This window comes from Drosophila melanogaster, chromosome 2R (genome assembly GCF_000001215.4).
Source record: "Drosophila melanogaster chromosome 2R".
In the NCBI taxonomy this organism is placed as follows: domain Eukaryota; kingdom Metazoa; phylum Arthropoda; class Insecta; order Diptera; family Drosophilidae; genus Drosophila; species Drosophila melanogaster.
The window spans coordinates 22,896,029-22,916,738 of NT_033778.4; the positions used below are offsets into that span (position 1 = coordinate 22,896,029).

General features: G+C 45.7%; 1 protein-coding gene across 3 annotated transcripts; it reads left to right on the forward strand.

The window, feature by feature from the left end:
- The first annotated feature begins 145 nt into the window (after window positions 1–145).
- nahoda lies at window positions 146–20,691 on the forward strand. 3 transcript variants are annotated; one of them, NM_001259545.2, is made up of 12 exons: window positions 146–836; window positions 8,044–8,445; window positions 14,485–14,555; window positions 14,794–14,891; window positions 14,948–16,320; window positions 16,389–16,832; window positions 16,962–17,534; window positions 17,589–17,805; window positions 17,868–18,088; window positions 18,151–18,320; window positions 18,492–18,822; window positions 19,417–20,691. In NM_001259545.2, the coding sequence occupies exons 2-11, from the start codon at window positions 8,250–8,252 to the stop codon at window positions 18,573–18,575; spliced, it is 3,447 nt and encodes a 1,148-aa protein (NP_001246474.1). In that variant the 5' UTR covers window positions 146–836; window positions 8,044–8,249; the 3' UTR covers window positions 18,576–18,822; window positions 19,417–20,691. The 3 variants fall into 3 exon arrangements, with proteins under 3 accessions (NP_001246474.1, NP_523815.2, NP_726264.1); NM_079091.4 differs by lacking the exon at window positions 18,492–18,822; NM_166569.3 differs by lacking the exon at window positions 18,492–18,822 and having other exon boundaries at window positions 146–368.
- The last annotated feature ends 19 nt before the right edge of the window (window positions 20,692–20,710 follow it).

Here is a 20,710-nt window from a genome sequence, read left to right on the forward strand (position 1 = left end):
TCAACAATAAAAATACCAGATTCAATCATTATTTAATTTAATATGATCCAAAATGTAAAAAGTCAAAATCAACAAAAAAAAATACCATTCAGGTGAGAGCGCTGAGCTCGGCTCACCTGCAATCCGCTCCCATCCGATCCAATCGTCAGTTTCGATCGAGACGCACTGGAGTGCGGACGTGTGGTGCGCTTGAGTCTGCGATTTCCTGCTGCGCTTTGCGGTGTCGTCGCATTTTTCGTGCCTTCCGGAGCGTGGATCCCCTGCATTTTTGTGGTCGTTGTGCAAGTGCGCGGCAGTCACGTACAGCCGTTGCAACAAAATACGAGAAATCAAAAACACATCGTAACAGACGAACAAATCCGCCAGAAGTAAGCAAATCAATGTGGCAAATAGTGTACCTTCGATGCGCGCTCGCTGATTGATTAACACATCACCTCCCTCCCACACACGAAGGCAAAAGCCGTGTGTAAAGTACTCAGTACTCGTACTTACCTGTGGGTGCAATCCGCTGCAATTGGAATTGCAACTGCACGGTGTGCATCCCCAGCGGAGAACGCTGAAGAAACCAAATAAAAAAAAAATAAAAGAGTTTAAAGTGCCGCGGCTGCATTGTTTTGACTTTGATCGTGTGTCGTGCTCTCCACCACCCCTCATCCGCCATCAGCCATCCGCCCCGTTGCCCCTCGACGCAGCGCGTGCGTGTTGCAACTTTTGATTAGCTTTGGATTCCGATTCGGATTGGGATCTCGCGGTGCAGTGCGCTTGCGTTTTTCGTAACTTATCGCCGCCCACATCTTAACTGGCATTTGCCACGGCGGCTCGTTCTCCTCCTTCAGGTGAGTTCCCTTGGAATGCATACTCCTCGAACTCGAAGGCATTTATACAAGCATAAGTCAGGATGGATCAGTAAGCCATGGGCTCAGTATTAATATTAAATAGTTGTCTCTATATAAACTTGCACTTTAAATAGGCAATGTTGTTTTGGAAGCAATCTTTTAAATGATATAGCCTTGCTAATATTTTAAGCTTTACCTATTAAGTGGTATATACATTTTCTCGACGTGTAATTATGTGGCCATGTACCACAGACATGCGTACTTGAACATACCTTCGTGTATGAGTATGTGCCTTGCAGGAAGACCAAGAAAGAGAAGCAGCAGGAATGCTCGCTGAATTGGCAATGCAAACGGGCGCTTATTTTGGAATTCCCTGCACATGTCGCAGCGGAAGAAGGGAAAAAAAGTGAAATTCGCCACGAAGCCTATGTAATTATAGACACACTCGATTCCATTCGATTCGAATCGATTCGATATGATACGCACACAATGTGGCAGGCATAATTTATTGCATATTAGCATTTGGCAGCTGACAGCTGCTTTTTGGGATTGTTCCGCGCGGAGATCGATGTGGGTTGCCAGAACCGAAGCTGCGGCGGCAGATGAGATCACTTCTAAAAACCAAATCCGGGCGAGTCGGCCAAGAATGGCATGAACGCAGAAATCGCGTATACATTCTGTAAGTCCATTAATCACAGGCAAATAAAAAGAAACGTCGAACTCGCTCTGAGTCACCTGTATTCGAAACTCCGTTGGCGACTTCGACTTCTTAGCTTTCATTAGTCTACCTTATCCAGCAGCGGAATCTAATTAATTCTCCTTTGTTTTCATCACCTCGATAACTGTTTGTCTCCATTCCATTTAAGCCGCTTAGCTAAGTTCCCGGCTAATGGCTGACCCTCTAAGCCAATCAAGCATTAAGCTGGAGAAAAATCCGTGTTATTGGTTTCTATTAGTTAAATCGTATGGTTTTACTTGGCTGAACACTTATCATATTACCTGCGTATGATATGCTACTAAAGAATGTCGAACCATCAAAACAAGTACTTGGAATATTTTAAAGGAAGTACATAATTTAGAAATTAGCGCACATTCGACATTCACACATTCAACCATGATGATCACCTTGCTGAGTACTATTTTTTTTTTTTTGCGCACTATCGATTTGACCACACAGTGCCGTGTCATGCCGAGATTGGACCGCCGGAGAAACAGAAGCCTAGCCAGAAGTGACCTTGAGGGTAATAACTCCCGCGACTCGCGGCTCTCTTAGTCATGCCCGGAATGCAGCCGAGCAGCATTGGCAGCTGCAAAGGCCAAAACCGGATGGCATCCACCAACATCTAACGTCTAACACAAGCACATGAGCCATGGGCCAAGTCTGTGTGAGATTGTGGCAGGCTACCCACACCACGCAGGTTCTCCCTGAGCCTCGTCGCCCATACTATTTTTGGGGGCATTTAAAGCGTATATGCTGGCACTCGCATCAAACGCTATTATTAACATACTTACACGCAGCGAATTCCATCGCCCAATAAACAACAAATGCCAATAAGCCCCGAAAAGTAACAGCTTAAAACAAAAACACCATCGGCCAAAACAAAAAACCGAAAGAAAAATCAAAAAGTGAGAATGCGCGAGGGCAAACGAAACCAGAATCAGAATCTGATTCGCCGTCGTCGACGTCGGGCAGGTTTGTCTAATGGTCGTTTCGATGATGCGGAGGTGGGTGGGGTCCACTTGGCTAAGCAAACTGGTTGGTAACAACATATAGACGGCACAGGTGGGGGAACCTTGGAGCGCATCTTGACTCTTCAGAAGTAATTTGAACTGTCAAAGTCGGACAAAAACCAATTTGTAATTTGTACACTTGTTCGAAACGAACCTGAGCACTTTCGGCCATACCATATATGTGCCAGTTTTATAACGAATATTTCGCATTCATTTGCCAAATTGTTTATAATGGCAGTTAGTTGAATTTTTTTTATTGTTTTTATCATTTTGTTTACGCTGCCCCAGCTGTCGAGATGCTGCTGCGCGTTCGTTGCCTAAGTCTTTTGTATTGGGCCCATGTGGATCGGCAGTTGAGCCGCGAGCCGTTCAATGCCGCGCATTTCTGTAAGCAGTCCGTGTAAACGGTCATAATAGCACATCGGATTACGCAAAATGACCGTAAAAAAATCAAACAAACATGGCTTATATACAGCTGGCTTGATATCACTTCGAATGCGTAAGGCGTTCGCGGACTGACCTTAGATTTTAATGCTAATTTCTTATGCTGGCCAATTGCTCGCGCACTCATAAAACTCGGCCAGCACGCCCCAAATGACACACAAATGCCTCTGCTGAAAATTAATTTTTTGTATGGATTTTTTGCGAAAGTTATTCTCGCGATTCAGCAGGAGAAGAGAGTTTTGAAGCATTTGCCGTTAACGACTTGCGGGCAAAATTTTGTAAAGATTATACACGGGTATTTATGTAAACCTCGAACCGGTTTCTGCAACTCATTAATAAATTAACAGGTGGATGCGACTGCGATTGTGAATCGGGGATGTCATTGCGATCGTCTGACGCCAATCGCTGCGATGAATTTGCACAAAAGTGGAGCCGCGAGAAGGGCGGTCTGGATGGCCCGCGAATGATTTAATGTTTATAAATACGATTTACGAGTCGATCGAATCAATTTTGATGGCCCACGTAAAGTCGTGAATTTAATTTTAGCTAGTGCAAAAGGCACTTGGTAGGCAATTCCCTCGCTTCATCGATTTCATGTCATTTTACAAGCAAATAAAGTAACTTTTTATTAAAAATGATTAGAAATAGTTTGCCAGCAGCTTATATATTTATGTAATGACTTGGGGAAGTGTATAACTATTAAAAGGCCAAACAAAGAAGCACAAACCTACTTGATATAGGAATTGTAAATTCTTCTTTTTAACCAAAAAAATTATCATTGAGTCTAATAAGTATCATTTAGATCTGAATTGCTTTGTGGGTAAATCGGCCTAAGTGAGGGGCAAACAAAAACAAACATAATAAAGCTGTCAGCGATTTTCCTGCACCTCTTAGCCTGTCTGCCTTCTAATAACAAAGGCCCACTCAGCCGAAACGGCCATCATTTAATCTCGGTGCTGGCAGTTTGAAATACGATCTTATAGGCAAAGTTTGCTACGGCTGCGGATACAAGTACTTTGGATGGCTCTCGCCAGTTTAGAGATCAAGTTTAATGGCCATAAAGCGACAGCAAATAAGCGCTTGTTGTTTGTTTGTTCGCTTGTTGGCCGCGGCTTAACCCTTGGGATTCACCCTGACCCCGCAGGTGACCCCGATCCTCGGAACTCGTGTAGCTTGTTCTTGTGAAAGTCGAAGAAATCCAGAGCCCAACTATGGAATTATTTTAATTTCGTTCGGATATACTTATGCCGAAAGCCGAAAGCGAAAGACCCTCGGAGACAAACTGGCTGCACCAGTTCGACGGGATTACACGGTTCCACTATGCTAATCAGCGGAAATTGGCCGCGATGTCAACGTATCGGAAATTTTGAGGTCTAAAATGGTATACATGTATTTGACAGACCCAAAGTTGGTATCATTTGTCAACTTGGTGATGGCTTAATTTTCATAATTAATAGAAAACCATCGAAAGTGATGGTTTGTTTGCTTGCGCGGTGCTTGTGTTTGCTTTCCTTCAGTTGCATTCCGAGCCATCCGAATCGAAATCGAAGGTGAAATAGAAAATAAACACAAGTCAATGAAAAACTTGGGCTCGACTAAATCAACTTTCACTGCGAACCGAAGATGTCACCGCTTTGTGGACTCCGCCAATGAAATTGATTAATGAGCATTAGCACTTTTAATTTGATATCACGAGTCTCTGCTTCTCTTTGTATGCATATATCTAGCCATTTTATGGAGTAACTAACTATAAAAGCATTTAGCGAAATATTTTTCTCTGTGCACTCAAGTAATTACAATGAACCAACATGTTTGTCAATCACATATTATCGACGACTCCTCGTCCAAGTTCGGTGGCGGATTCGTGGTGCGTGACATTAAAGTTGAGAAATTTCGCGCAAATAGAAATCCAAAAACGATATGTTTAACTCAAACAGCACTCGCATAACCATCATGACGAGCTGATTTTCGCACCATACAGCAGTCGCCAGATCTGAGTGGCTGCCATCGAGTAGCCAGTCACATGGACCGTTAACAGCCGCTGGCCAAAATCCACACATTACCCATACGCCGGGTGGTGCGGCGATCAAGAGATCGCAGGCCCGATTCGAAAGTCAGCGTGCTAATCATTTTCGGAATGGATTCCTCATTTTATTGGGCAATAACATTTGCAAGTATGCCTTAGCGTCGTTTAAATATTTCACATTGATAACAAAAACTATACAGAAAAATTATTTCTTTATGTCATATATAACTATATTAAGTTTTATGTGGTGTCTTGGGTAAAGTGTTTTGAGATTGTGTTCTTGAGAACAAGCTCTCTTGACCATTGTTGCCTGCCTGTTATGTGTTTTGTCGAATCTGTGCGATGTTGTCTTCCTTGTTGCCCCCTCCCTCGGCCGTTAAGTGGTTACACAATCGCCAATGGCCAACTCGGTCCCATTTAAAATCAATTTCGGCTCTTTTACTTAGCCATTTTGTACTTATCCAGCCGAATTGCTGACTGCCATGTTATTCTCTAATTTGGCTGGCTGGAAATGGAGCGCTAGCGCATAATTCAAGTGGACTGAATTTGGCCAAGAGTGTGCCGCAGATCGGGGGCTCTAATTTCGGATCTTTTGGGAGCGGCCATAGGCGATACACTTGCCGCCCCAGAGTCCGACTTTGGCCGGGGTCCGATAGCGTCGACTTATCGCCGATCCATTAATAGTTGACTATATTTTGTTTTGGGGCCAGCAACCGGTTTCCGGTGCCCAGCTACACTCAAACAAGCGGCGACTCAGTCACAGATACATTTACAGCGCTCAGATACAAATGTCGGTGGCTGGCGTATTTTGAAAATCGTATCTAAAGCCCAACATGAATGAGCTTTTCGAATATTTCGTAACCAGTTGGACTGCATTTTTTCCACTCGCTGTCGCCGTGAATCGAACATGAGTAGCGTGGCCAAATGTTTATGTCCGCAGCTCGGTTGGCCATAATCGATATGTCGTAGAAACCGAGTCAAGTGTTCTTTTCATCCGAAGTGTTTCGCTTCGAGTCGCGTTGAAGACTTCAATCTAATGGCGTGTGAATTGCATTCGAATCTGTTTCGCTTTGGCATTTGCTCTGCCGCCAAGCGGCTCGTTAATTACATCTCAGTTCTAATTAGTGGAAATGCAAAGCACTCGAGAGGCAATTCAATTAAAGTAATTGCTCACCTGAGCCCCTTAAGTCGGCTCTAACTTCCACTCCAGGCTCAAGCGATTTCCCTTAGTCAGTTGGGTAACGAGCCTCGGATTTGGCCAACTCATGACAGCCCGGCCAGCCGTCAGTTGGCTCGGCATCACGCAGTTTTCCAGCCCGGAGTTGCCCACTTTTCTTTGCAGCGGCGTCTCCAGCTGGGCGCCATTAGTTTACTTATGGTCTGCTTTTGCCTCAAATGTGGGAAGATTGGATTGCACAAAGAGCGCAGATCGATTTCAACACCAAGCGGTTCAAACATTAAGATGGTCATGACAAATTTCTGATTGCGGAGATTACTTATCATTAGCTAATGAACTAAGATGAGATTAAAGTTAAGCTCTGCGGATAGTACTTTTATATCGTATGTTTTATGAGCGCGTAACTAACTTTATTGTATGTGATTATAGATCGGAAAAGCTATAATTGCATTGGCTTGCTCATCAGATATATAAGAAATAAGATTTATGTGTGACATCGAATTACCAATTAGTTCATCATCAACGCATAGTTCTAGCCCAGTTGCACAGTCTGCTCCAGATACTCGACTTATGCGACTCCATTTGCTCGTGTGCGCCGAGTCTTAATTAACATTTTTTACATGCTTTTCGATTTTGTTTTGCTTGGCGACTTCAATGTCAAGCCATGTGGTCGTCACAGTCGATGTTGCTGATGTTGTTACCATTGTGCCGCTGCTCTCAATGCCAGACAGTTGTTGGCCAGGTTCGCTTGGTCTAGAGTAATCAAAACCAAACGAGGCGGTCACCCAAAGCGTCAGCTGCCGCCTCGGAAGTCGTTGCCGCACCGTTATGGCTTATAAAAATGTTTATATATATATATGGATGTATACATCTTGAGTAGATATTTCTGGGGGTCTGGCATTGGACAATGAGTCGGTGATTACTGGGTGCCACCGCTGCTTAACTGAACTGAGATGTCACTGGGAAAAGTGGAGCACGGCGGACGGAGTGGAGTGGACGGTGGTCGAGTTGGAGAGGCTGTCCGTTCCCAATTGCGGAGATTCGTGAAGATATTCACCAATCGGCCAGACCCCGAGACCAACTAACACCAATTGTCGTTGATTTATCTTGGGGCAAGAAAACAGAGATTTCATGCAGCATGCAATTTGCTTGTCAAAACTGTGGCACCATTTTCCATATCCAAACAATTGGCCCCAGCGTGCCACATTTTTACGCCCATTTCAACGCCATTTGTTGTCGTTTAGTCCGGGGGCCACACGAGGAAAAAATAAAACCAATCCCACAGCAGGTAGCTCGGTCCCCTGATTTATGTCGTTTCATTAGACAAGCTTTTTTTTTTGCGGATTTTGGCTCTAGAAACGCCAAGAGCAATGCCCGAGCAGCTAAGTATCTAAGTATCTCATAGTTTTGGAGATCGGCTCGACTTTGGGGGCAGCTGTCATTGGCTTTGATTAGTTTGTTGAACGCGACAAGACCTTCGATTTCACTCGCTGTCGAAGGTGTCGGACAGCCACACACATATATGTACATTTCTACATATTAATTCCGATAGAGCATTGAACCGCACTTCACGAGGATCACTTCGATGTATCTGCCTGTCACACTGGAAATCTGCGAGAAAATAAAAGAGAAACGTATGCATCTTTCGACACTTTCGGCAAAAAGAAACTTTAATGGGCCTGTGGGAAATTTCCTTGTCATTGTTTGGGCCAATGTAAGAAATCATTTTCACAGATTCATCTGCCAGATACTCCAGCTTCAGCTTCAGTCCCCAAAAGTTTTGCAATTCTTGGCTAATAAATATCTGTCTATAAATTCAACTCTTTCAGAGTCAACCGTTGCCGGCTGAGATGTGCGTCCAATTTGTGGCGAAATTAATTATATAATTTCCAAAAACACCGCCAAAATCCCCGTAAAAATCAATTGCACAAAAGAAGAGAAAGAGAAGCGCTTCAATAAACACGGCGAGCGGTGCTAATGCGAAAGGAAACTCCCCGACAATCGCCGAAAATTGTAAAGAAATAAATTATACAAAATGTCTATACAAAGCACAAGACATTCGCCATTCGCATGGACCGCAAGAGCCCTGCTGCTGCTGGCCACCTGGTGCTGCTACCTCGGATATCTGGGATCGGAGGCCCATGTGGCCCTCACCTATCCACCTGCCCGCAAATTCGACCTGGACTTTTTGGACAATGCGCGAACGAAGGCGCCATGTGGCATGCCCAAAGGTGAGTGTTTGTTCTCCGGGGAATTTTATTTGCCAGGAAAGTGACCTGGATTATGGATAGCCATAAAACTACACTGATAAATAATTGGAAAATCCACTTAGATTGATGGCATTTCGTTTTAAAAAAAGCTTTGCTTTTATAATATTATACTTTGGATAAGTCGAACTGTCTGTTACTGAAAATCACATTTTTAGTCAATAAAAATAAGTTGGAATGTGTTAATTCGTGCTAAATTCACAGAAATGTGGCACGAAAATAATTTCATTAATTCGAAACACAAATATTTATCACTTCATCAAAGCTGGTGAAAATAGCAATTGTATAATATTGTATATAACATATAACTTAAAACTGATTAAAATGTAGTTCGTGGGAAGTAAGGCACATGAATCAAGCCCAGATGCTCAGAAAGTGCATTTCCCAATTGCCAATTGTTGGCCAACTTTTGTTGGTTTGGTAGTAGCTCGTCTGCCAGGCACGCTTTGAATATAATATTATGGCTTATTACGCCTGGTTATGTGCGCTTTGTTTGCCGACTGTAATTGGTCAAGCACGTTCAATTCACACATACAGCTGTAGGAAAACAGTGCGTTTCATAAGCTTAAGTAAGAGCTTAGATATGGATCGGAAATGCTGTGCAGCATATGCCCTAAATTAATATATAAATGACAATAGATGAAGCTAGAGCTGATCGTTCATAATTTTGTCTAAAAATCTGTCGAAAACGGGGTGCATCTAAAGATGATATCATCTTTCCACGAGCTGAGGCCTTGAATCCATGGAAATTGATATCGATTCATGTCACTCGAGCGAGGCTGCTAATGACTTACACCTGTGAAACGCACTGCACGCTGGCTAAATGTATTCATAATTCAGAGGCGTGCAGTTTGCGGCTAAAAACTAAAAACTTTTGCTTCTGCACTCGCTTGCATAATGTGCATATGCATATGCTTATGCTCCGTTGTTATTGTTATTGTTATACTTACATATATGCCATACATGTTGCTCAATGCAGCTGGCTGTTGTTATTGTTAACTCTGCTGCAAAGTGTTACCAATTAATTTGCATATCGCGAGCGCGGAGAAGCAACTCGACCGCCATTCACTTGTTCGCAGGTGAGTGGGGATCCACTGCGGAGCAGGCAAAGAAATTGGGTCACACAAATTATAAGCATTACGATTATGATATGATGATCGTTGGATCTTGGAGCTCTTATGCACTTTCGAAAATAAATTGAAATAACACCTTTGATTTCAAGGGGGCATCTTTTTCGGTGTGTGTTTTTTTTGGGTTGGTCTCATCGATACTGTTTGCATATCAATTATAGACACTCGGAGCCGACAATTGCCTTGAGTTGGTCGGTAATTGGCAACTGGAACACGTGTGCCGCATCAAAATGCCAAATCAATTTCCATGGATATGTCCATAAAGTATGGCTCACACACTCGAATAATGTGCATACATTGTGTAGTGCAGAGTGTACAACCCGTTGGGCGACATTTTTGTGCGCAGCACTTTTGCCCATATTTTTGTTTTCATTTTCAATTTCGTTTGCAGTTTCATTTCGCTTTGTTTTGCCCGCTTTTTTAATTATATATACGCGCGCACATTGCGTATACGCAACGTGGGCAACGGCGGCACGTTTAACCCATTTTGGGGCATGACAACTTTTGCCTTCGCCTGCGGCTGCTGTTCGCTGATTTCTGTTTGCTGCAGCTTGCCAAACGCGTCTCGAGCTGGCCAAAAAGCAGGTCTTAGCCATGGCAACTGCAACTGCAACTGCGGTTTGGGCCGCTCCAGCTCACTGGCCGCCTTGATGATGATGATGTATGCGCCGACGAGAGGCAAAGTGGAATGCAACATGCTGCAAGTGAAAAACTTTCACTTGTGCATTACGGCACACAGAAGTCGCCGGGGGCAGAGCGTGTTGATTGGCGAGTGGCGACTTATTCCGGCCACCATCCACGATTACGAAATGACGAAAATGTTGACAACTACATCGATGATGGTAAATAGAATAACTTCAATAATGAAGGATCAGCAAACATATTTGCAATTTAACTTACTGTAACAGTAAATACCTAAAGCTGGATATATCCAAAATACAACTGCTTAAAACCTAGTCTATCGAGTTCCACGATCTATCTGCAGATAGGTCGCTGTATACAGTTGTATCTGCAACCGACAGTGACAACCAAATGAGGCTGAGGTTGTTTTGCTGCTGCTGCCCTTTCTATCACCATCATCATCGGCGACTTGCAACTGGTTCACTGGCCTACAAAAACGCAGGGATTGGAATGGGGACCAACTGACTGACTGCTGACCTCTGCGCATCGTCTTGCATCTTGTTTGCATTGCGCTGGCCCCTCTCGAATCCATTCCAGCCTCTCAAATCTAATCCATCTCAATTTGTTCGTGTTTGACACTCTTTTCCACAGCCTTTGTCTCAGTGTCTGCTGGCACACGATTTGTTTTGATTTGGCTTTGTTTTCATGTTTCTTTTTTCATGGCTTGTAATTGTCTGCTGGCGTGCTGAGTGCTCTGGAATGGAGGTCAAGTTGTGGTCGCCTCTTGTGTCACATGTCGGCAGATGCCAGCCAGCGAGCATCGGTTAGGCAATACGGCAATCCAGCCATCCAATGGAGTTGACATCCACATCGGTTCCGATAATTAGAAGAGCAATCAACTCAATGCAAATGTCAATTAGTCAGCCGCAATCGCAGCAACCGCAGCCACCGACTTGAGCAACATTCAATAAGCTACGAAAGAGATTTATCATCGCAGTTGCCGCGACTCGCGACAGAAACCGATGCCCGTTTATCACTGCAAACTGCGGTCGAGCTGATATTTTAGGCTAAATCCTGCAGCGAAATGTCGCATTGTGAACCATTCAGAATATCAATGAGAGCGCCGGTCATAAATGACATTTAAGCCGTCGACACGGACATCGCTACGTATACGTAATATTGCTGGGGAATGCACAAGTAGCCAGCTAGCACACACTGCAATGTATCTGCACCCCAGTGCATGTGGAGCCATAAATACCAACCGGCAAGTGGAGTGGACTGTGGGGCCAAGTGTGGAGCAGTGGATCGGATCGCAATGGATTGGATTGGGCTGGATCGGAGCGGGTCGGTCCGAGGAGGCCTCCTAAGGGGCTGGCCGAGACAACGTCACGAGCAATTAACTAAAGCGAAACTCCTTGACCACAGTAGCAGTAGCTACAACACAGGGAATGCAAATGGTGCACAGAGCAAAATAACGTCTGATTATTATTGGATTTTAGGAATATTTCATTTACTTAAATCGAATCAATCTGTTCCTGATTCAATATTCCGTTAGACTTAGGTTTTGTGCTCCGTGCAACTTCAGCCACTTGGTCAGGTTGGTTTGCGGCAGTGGCGACCACAACGTCGAACGGTGGCAACAAACTGCCTGTGTAGGGTTGCCAAAGCGAAATGAATTTTATGGCACGTTACTTATGCCACTGCGCACGCCCCTCCCCCTTTTTGGCGGCAAGAAATGCTGAAATTTATTGCCCTCCACGGCGCAAGCGCAACGCTTCGTTAGCCGAGGCAAACGCTGTCTGGCAGTGTATTTGTCAACCTTTTGCAGTGCACCCTGTATAGTACAGTACAGTGTCTGCAAGGCGGAAGTCTTTGTTTACGGCTTCGTGAGAGGCGGCGACCATATTTGGCTGTTGATTTCTTCTTTTCTGCTCACTTGCTCCTGTAGTTGGCCCCATGCAATTAGAATGCATGCAAGCGAACATTCTTCTATCAACAACAGCAAATTGCCTTGCGGGGGGAAGCAGAGCTAGGAAGTGGATGGGGGAGAGCATGATGTAATGCCACCCATTAAAAAATACCCACCGGGTTCTAATCCACTGCTGCTCTTTTTAGCTTTCTATATTGGCGCGGATCTAAGCTAAGGATTTGGCCAACCGTTAGTGGTAAGAATTTAACATTACCCCATCGCCTAAATATTTATTTATCTCCAATATCCGGCCCGTTGGACCAACATTTCGTTGGAGTGCGGCGAAACAAATATGAAACAAATATGAATCTAACAATGTATTATTATACTCGACGCAAGCACCATTATTAGGCCACCGAAATTCAATCAGCACTAAGCCCGACAGCCTCTCCCTCCGTCGATCGATGGAATTCAGTTTATGATCAAATTAGCCAAGTTTCCAATCAATTATAAACCGATTTCACGCGCATCTCCGCCGGAGATGGGGCGGTCAGTCAAGGCGGCCCCGACCGATTTGAATCCAGCGGCCGAGCGGGACGGACTTTCGAAATGGCCAGACGTCGCCGGCGAGTTCAAGCTCAACCAGCACACAGATACAAAATTTGAACAGCCTCCAAAAACAAAACGCAAAGGTGAACAACTTTCGCGGGCCTGCTCATGGGAAATATGACGCAGTAGAGGCGAAACACGAAAAGGCGTACAAAATATTAACCAGACAGCTTCGAACGATCGATTCCGAGCCATGGGAAACATAAAAAGTAACCGAAAAACACCTGCTAATTTGGTGCATGGATTCAGATGCGATTCCGATTCGGATTCGGATACAGGTCCGAGCAGCTATGGCTTGCCGCCCCTTTTCGAGCATAATTTGTCTGTTGTTTCGATTTATTAATGGGAACACTTGATTTATCCACCGATAGTCGCTTAACCTATTTCTCGATCTGGTTTGGCCGCTTTCCGTTTCGAGTCCAAAACAAAGCGAAATCGGGCTGAGTTATGGGAAGCTGTGTGAGGTCTGCGGCCCGTCAGGTGCAATCAAATGTTGAGAATGCACTGATCCGCATTCGATTCAAACTGATTTGCATTTCCCAGTGGCCCAGAAAACCAACAAGGGAAGCCCAGTTGGTTTCCAGCTGAGTGGAGCTGATTTCCTCCGCTGGTTGCGCAATAGAAACCAAAAGTTGACCCACAAATGGCGTTAGCTGGTTTCGATGTAGAGTCAGAACCATTCAATACCCTGAAAAGGGAACTCAGAAAATGTGGTTTCCAGAGGCGCTTTCAATGTATACATATATACCCCATTGTGGGTTAGACAAAACCACTTGGCGTCATGTCCATCGCTTCAAATGTCATTTTATGCCCATATTGGGATGACCAACTGCCAGCCGCACGACCATTTCGACCTGCTATCGAGTGATTCAAGTGGTCAGCCGTTTTTATGTTCCCAGCCTCCTTGAGTTTGGCTAACCTGGCTGCGCGATCTCGTGCCCGTAGTAATCATAATTTTCAGCTTCCTTATTGGCCAAGACAAACGCGGAGACATCGGAAAAGTGACACTCCTCCTTTCGCTTTCAGAGATCGAGCTTCGCTATAAACGTTTAATGGCCTCAATTAGCGACTCCATCGCCGTGTATTGGCTGCCAAACGATGTGCGAGCTGGTCATTGATAGCTCCTCATGTCCATCTGGACACAGAGAAAAATGTTTATGATGTTGGTCAGTAAGGCATCTGTAGGATAGCTCTAACGCAACGATTAACGAGTGTTCTTCCTCAAGAGTTCCATTAAAAACTGCGGCAATTCGCATTGAATTTCCTTAATATTCCTTCGGTTAAATAGTTGAAAAACTCTAGGCCAGTAGTATTTTTTGCTAGTGCATGCCTGGCCCTCTTGAAGAGCCCCATTCAGCCTCTACTTCTTCACAGCTGGTCAGCGAAGATTACCGCATGGCTCTTATGCAACAGACGAGTATGAAATTTGTCTGGGCAGGCTCACAAAGATGTTGGGGCTGGGTCTATGCACATATGGGTGTATATATCTACCTGATGCATACTGGCATTCCAGCTCGTCAGCTGGGCTGTCATGCACAATTTGCTGAGGGAGTTTGGGTACACAAGATGCAGGTGTACTCGATGCCATTCAATGCAGAACCAGTTCGATACCAGGGGGAGTGGATTTAATTATGTATGTGACGGGATCTGGGCAAATAGATGGCCCTGGACGACTCGACGACTGTCACATGTAATCACCGGCCCACTGAACACGCTCTGATTTCCTAATTTCAGGCTCCATCCGCACATCGCTGCTCTCCGGCACGCAGTTCAACGTCACCTGGCATTTGGCCTATGCGCACAAGGTAAGATGGATCTGCTGCAATGGGAGCAGACACGCCCCCTTGGGGTTCCTATTCCATCTGCGAGGGCTAATTAGCCGAGAATTCATTCTCGAACGATTGCCTCACATGCACGCAGTCAAAGTCAAGCCCCGAGTCTCGAGATTCCCATGTTTGCGGCCTGGCTGCACGACACCGCATCACAAGTTCTCAGTCATTGTTTTGGCGCAACCATATTAATAATTATCATCCACTTTTCCAGGGCGGTTTTCGTTTGCAACTTTTGGATGCCCTCGATCGACCTGTACTGGACCTAACGCCACATGTAAATAACTCGGAGTTTGTGAGCACTGATGTCACGTAAGTATTATCCGTAGGATTTGTAATGGCATATTAGATGACCTTCCTCTTTATAGAGCCCAGTCTTATCAAGTGAAGATTCCGAACGACTTTGAATGCTATAACTGCACTCTGCGTCTGCTTCGCCAGGCAGATGAATGGACCACCAGCTATCGCTTCTGGTCCTGCGCCGATGTAGACATCAAGCTCCGAAAGGACTTCAAGGAGACCTGTTCAGGCAATGGCAAATACTTCCCCTCGCGGTGCAAGTGCGACAAGAACTTCTATGGCCCGCAGTGCCAGTACAAGGATGAGTGCTCTGCCGACTCCGATTGCGGCGTCCAGGGCAAGTGCGTGGAACTGGGTGGAACCTCGCTGCCTAAGAAACAATGCTACTGCAACTTTGGATGGTTCGGTATTGGATGCAACAAACGGTCGCCCTACAAGAGCACAAGCCTCGACCTCTCCTCTTATTCCAAAAAGGAGCTCTCACCTGACTACCACGTCTACTGGAGGCTGCTTGAAGAACAGAAGGAGATTGAGATGGTACTTAAGGTCAATGGTACATCTTGGGTCGGCCTGGGCTGGAGACCACGTGGCATGACACCGGAGTGCAAGAACTTCCCGCTGATACGGGACATCGGAGATCTGACCACAACACTGGAAGCCTCTGTTCCGGAACCCAAGAGTGAACCGGAGCCCAAGAGCGAACCGGAACCCAAGAGCGAACCGGAACCCAAGAGTGAACCCGAACCCAAGAGTGAACCCGAACCAAAAAGCGAACCTGAACCTAAGAGCGAACCGGAACCTAAGAGCGAACCTGAACCGAAGAGTGAACCGGAGCCTAAGAGTGAACCCGAACCCAAGAGTGAACCGGAGCCCAAGAGTGAACCGGAGCCCAAGAGTGAACCGGAGCCTAAGAGTGAACCCGAACCCAAGAGTGAACCGGAACCCAAGAGTGAACCGGAGCCTAAGAGCGAACCACAACCAAAGCAATTAGCCGAGCTTAGGGCCGCACCAGAGCCACAAAGTGAGCCTGAGCCCAAGAGCGAACCGGAGCCCAAGAGCGAACCTGAGCCCAAGAGCGAACCGGAACCCAAGAGCGAACCTGAGCCCAAGAGTGAACCGGAACCCAAAAGTGAACCAGAGCCCAAGAGTGAACCGGAACCCAAGAGCGAACCAGAGCCGACAAGCGAGCCTGAACCAAAGAGTGCACCAGAACCGAAGAGCGAACCTGAGCCAACAAGTGAACCGGAACCCACAAGCAAACCGGAACCAACAAGCGAGCCGGAACCCAAGAGCGAACCGGAACCGAAGTCTGAGCCGGAGGCCCAGAGTTCAAAATCCAAGAGAGTTGCTGGAGATTTTGCCAAAAAGGGTGTCTCTTCCGTTTCTACAAGTGTTTCATATCGCGTTAGCACCAAGTCAGATCGCCAACGTCGTGAAGCTGGTAAGGATAGAACATCTCAATGATCTCCGGATATCCCTATTAATCTATTATCTTTCATTTATTTACAGACTCACCCAAATACCGTCTAAACCCCTACACACCACGACATGACTTCAATGGAATGGACTGCACGGACATCGTGATCGGAGCAGCCCGAGGAATGGCCAGCAGAGTGGGTGACTACTACAGCCGTGATCGATCGACTCCCCACACCGACGAGTTCTTCGGCGGCAAGTCAAACCTGGCCTTGGGAACGGGCTTTGAGGAGAATGGCGTGACCACGATAATCTTCCGCAAAAAACTGGTTGCGAATGAGCCCACCGATCACACTCTAGACGATGCCCTCACCCATGTGATTTGGGCCAAGGGTCAGGAGCCGGAAGCATATGTTCATGTTCCAGCCTCTGGCCTGGAAACGCAGATAGCAACTGTCAAAAACTTCTATCAGCAGGATGAACTTAAATACCACGGACACCAAATGCAGCGAGGCGTCACCCAGATCAATTTCTTCGGTAAGTAATCTACAAATTTCGGTTTTAAAAAGATTTAAAAATGGAAATATTAATTTCAAATTTAAACATAGTAAATTTTATCGTATAAGATATATTTGCCACTTTTCTAACTTACCCATATTTGAACAGAAAAAGAAAAGTCAGCCACGAGCACAGACCGTAACGACCTGGGCACCAATGTGCTGGATAACGATTGTTATGGTCATTGGAAGTATCCGTCCAACTGCTCGCCCCAGGAGCACACCTGCGAGTACTACGCCAGTTGGGAGACGGTCGGAAAGGGTGACGAGATGCGTTGGCACATTGAAACGTCAAACACGCAGACCTGGACGGGAATAGGTTTCAGCGATGATCAGCGTATGTCGCAGACGGATGCGATCATTGGCTGGGTGGACGGACGCAGTGGAAGACCCTTCCTAATGGACACCTGGGTGCTGGGCTACGCTCCGCCGAAGCTCGATGATCGCCAGGACATCTACAACGCATCAGGACGCATTGAGAAGGGTGTGACCATTCTGGAGTTCAATCGCAAGCGGGTCAGCAATGACGAACAGGACTTGTCCTTCACCGACGACCACTGCCTCTATCTATTCTTCCCGGTTCTGGGCGGTGCCTTTAATGTGGTGAACAAGAAGATCCGCAAACACGAGCAAGTTCCTCCAATCTCTTCTCAGCGCGTCTGCATTAAGTCCTGCGGCAAGGGTAAGGGATCCATTGAGTTACAAAGAGGACTTTACTAATTCTGACCTTTCATAGAACTGGAGTCCGTCTTTGTGGGCACCAGCACTCCGGCTCCAAGCCGTCTTGTTTACGCCGTTGCCGTTAAGCTGATGAACCTGGGCGAATCCTATGAGGCGCCGAAGCCGGGAACCGTAGAGTTCAACAATCTGGCGGCAACTATATCGGATTCATTCAATGGTATTCTAAGTCCGTTGACTGGTTACTACAAAACAGAGATTCTCGGCTTTGAGAAGTATGTTTTATCAATATGATACATCAAGTAGAAGTTGATTAATTGGTCTACATTTCTTTCAGGGAGGGCAGCACTATGGTGGCCAAGGTCCAGGCCATGTTCGACAAGGCGGATGTGGAGAAGAAGCACGCCTTAGAGACCAACGAGGTGGATAAAACCAGCGAGGCAGCAGCCCAGAAAAACGCCGATGTGATTCGTTCGGCTTTGAAGGATCAGGTTGCCACCGGTCGAGTGGGCTCTCTAACGGTGGATCCACAGTTCTTGGACTTTGAGGCATTGGAATGTAAGATCTGAAGCGTGTAATACAGTGCTTCCATAACCTATTTTTTTTTTTTTCTCTTGTAGACAAGAGCTCTTCCGAGCCCAATGCCAAGGAGACACTGCTCTCCTTCTTCGATCTTTCCGAGACACGTTTGTACATCGTCCTGGGACTAATTGCGGCCCTGGTGCTCATCGCTTTGATCCAGGCCTTCTGCACCATTTGGAAGACATCGCGAAAGAGCAAGAACACGAAGGTAAGTGATATGGAGATAACCCGATCGTAAGAGATCAGCATAAGCCTCTTCGACACAGAGAAACCCGATAGTTATGGACAGTAAGTTAAAGATTTTCCTTCTCGGTGTCGAATTGGCGTCTTTCATTCCTTTCTTATTAATCTTTCCCCATTGAAACCGTGTCGTTCAAAGCTGGTTTACGTAATTCCCGAAGAGTGGCGCATGTACCAACAGCGACAGCACCAGCGCTACTATCAGCCCTCTAGCGATCTATAAAAGACTCACTCTACAAATTAAATTCAGATCAGATCAGATCAGATAATATGTACGCCCTAGACATACTGCCCTACTGCCCGATCCACCTGTAAAGCGAGCATCAGCTACAACTACCTTAAGCGCATTTACGTGTTAATCCGAACCGAACCCATCTTGTAGTTAGTTTAAGTACCGGAAACCTTTTGATCATGTACTGTATCTGCGTCTGCGTAGGTGCCGCGTTTATCAAAATTCAATAACTAAATCGGTAATTTGAAACTCTATTTATTTTCTGTGGTATCTGTTGTTGTATTAACGTTGTCATTTAACCCACCATCCCGCCTCACTGGACGGTAATCTCAGAACTGCTTCTCTTTCTGCGACTGTTACTTAACCCATTTCTGTGTTTCCAGTTCTATCTAATTAACATCTATTTGCATTTCTCTTCATTTGTGTGCGGGTTCTCTTGACCAGTCAGCATTTGATATGTGCTACGAAAGATCCCAACAATTTTGGACACTTGGAATCTTTGAAACCCTATTCTGCTCTCTAAATCCTCTGCTAGATCCCTAGAACACTTCACCGTCTATTAACCATATACTCTGTTTTGAAAGAATCCTCCTGCATCTTGGTTTTAGAATTTTATTTTCTGATTAAACGACGGCACCTTTGCAGAACAGTTAAAAACCCCTATTAATTCTTTTTCCTACAGTATTTCATTATAAAATATTGTTGTCTGCGTTGTACATGGTCCACCCAACGATTCCCAAATTCCCACACCAATTGCTGACTGGCTGAGTAACTTGATGGAAACCCACCGAAATTTCAACTAAATCACGCTAAAATCTCATTGTACTTGCAGGAGAAACTTATTCAAAACTCACCCTGGAAGGAGTTCGCCTCCAACACCAACTATGCCTTTGACCCTTATGGCGAAACGGAGGAGAAGAACATTACGAACAGCAGTTCGGGCAAGGAGAAGGCTCGCAACCGCCATCAGTCGACAACGAGCAGCCAGCAGACGACACTTCCCATGTCCCATTCGCCCACCAGCAAGTCCCAGATGTACTACGAGAGTCCAAACGGCCAGGGCAAAAGCTCCAATGGCAATGGCAGTCGGGGCAACGGACGTGCCACCCAGGAGAGCAGCGTCGGAGGAGCACCCTATTCCCGGAGCTCCTATGCGGAGCGAGCTTATTCCCTGCCGCGGCAGGCGCATCAGTACCAGCAGAGCCCGGCCAGCATGCAGCCCTCGGGTTACTACACCCACGACAGGCGGGCCGCGCGCCAAGGAAGCCGGGACAGAGAGCGCGAGCGAGAAAGGGAGGAGGAGCGGCGCCAGCGCCAGGACCGCGATCGGGACTCTGGCTACGACCGGTCGCGTGACGATCCGCGACAAAACGGTGGGTCCGATACGCCGGACTTCTACTTCATGCCCTCGCAGCGCAAGTATTCCGGGGAGGTGGTACGCGTCTATGTGGACTACAACAAGGATCCGAAGCACTAAAGCTCAAAACACATCCGATTATTTAATGTTCGTTTTAAGTTCTACTCTCACTCTGTTTCGTCCCTCACAAAACAAAATATTAAGTATGTAAGTATTGAATCGTTGGTCCATTAAAGATAGATTGCGTAAACTTTCAATAGATTTTAAAATAATCACAAAAATTGTTTGGGTTTTCCATACAACGTTAGGCTTAAATGAATTATTTCAAGCTGACCCTTGTTTAAAAAAACAGACAATTGACCTCGATTCGACTCTTATCTGTGCACTCTTGTTTCCATTGTGAGCCCTCTTTAGTTTCGATTTTGCCATAACGCAGTTGCGCTGCAGCGGCGTTTCCAGGTGCGGAAGCTTTACCACAAAACGCACAACGCATGATTCCACACAACTTAGTGAATTGTAAATATTTTGAATAGGCGTTAATGCTCTTGCAACGAAAACAAGAAACAAATCCAAGCCACACAAATCACACAAAAATAAAAACTATAAAGCAAGCTTTGCAGTTAGGTACGTGCATACATAATGTTTTCGCATTGTCTTATCGTAAATGTGCAAAGAAACATAGTCACTGTATTTAATCAAATTAAATATACGCATTAAGTACATATAAATAAAGTTAAGTACATCCAAAATAAACTGTCGCTTTAAAATA

Coding starts and splice junctions, on each gene's coding strand:
- nahoda (NM_079091.4), top strand. CDS start 8,250: ATGTCTATACAAAGCACAAGACATTCGCCATTCGCATGGACCGCAAGA. Junction 8,446..14,484: donor GCCATGTGGCATGCCCAAAG/GTGAGTGTTTGT, acceptor TCCTAATTTCAG/GCTCCATCCGCACATCGCTG. Junction 14,556..14,793: donor ATTTGGCCTATGCGCACAAG/GTAAGATGGATC, acceptor CCACTTTTCCAG/GGCGGTTTTCGTTTGCAACT.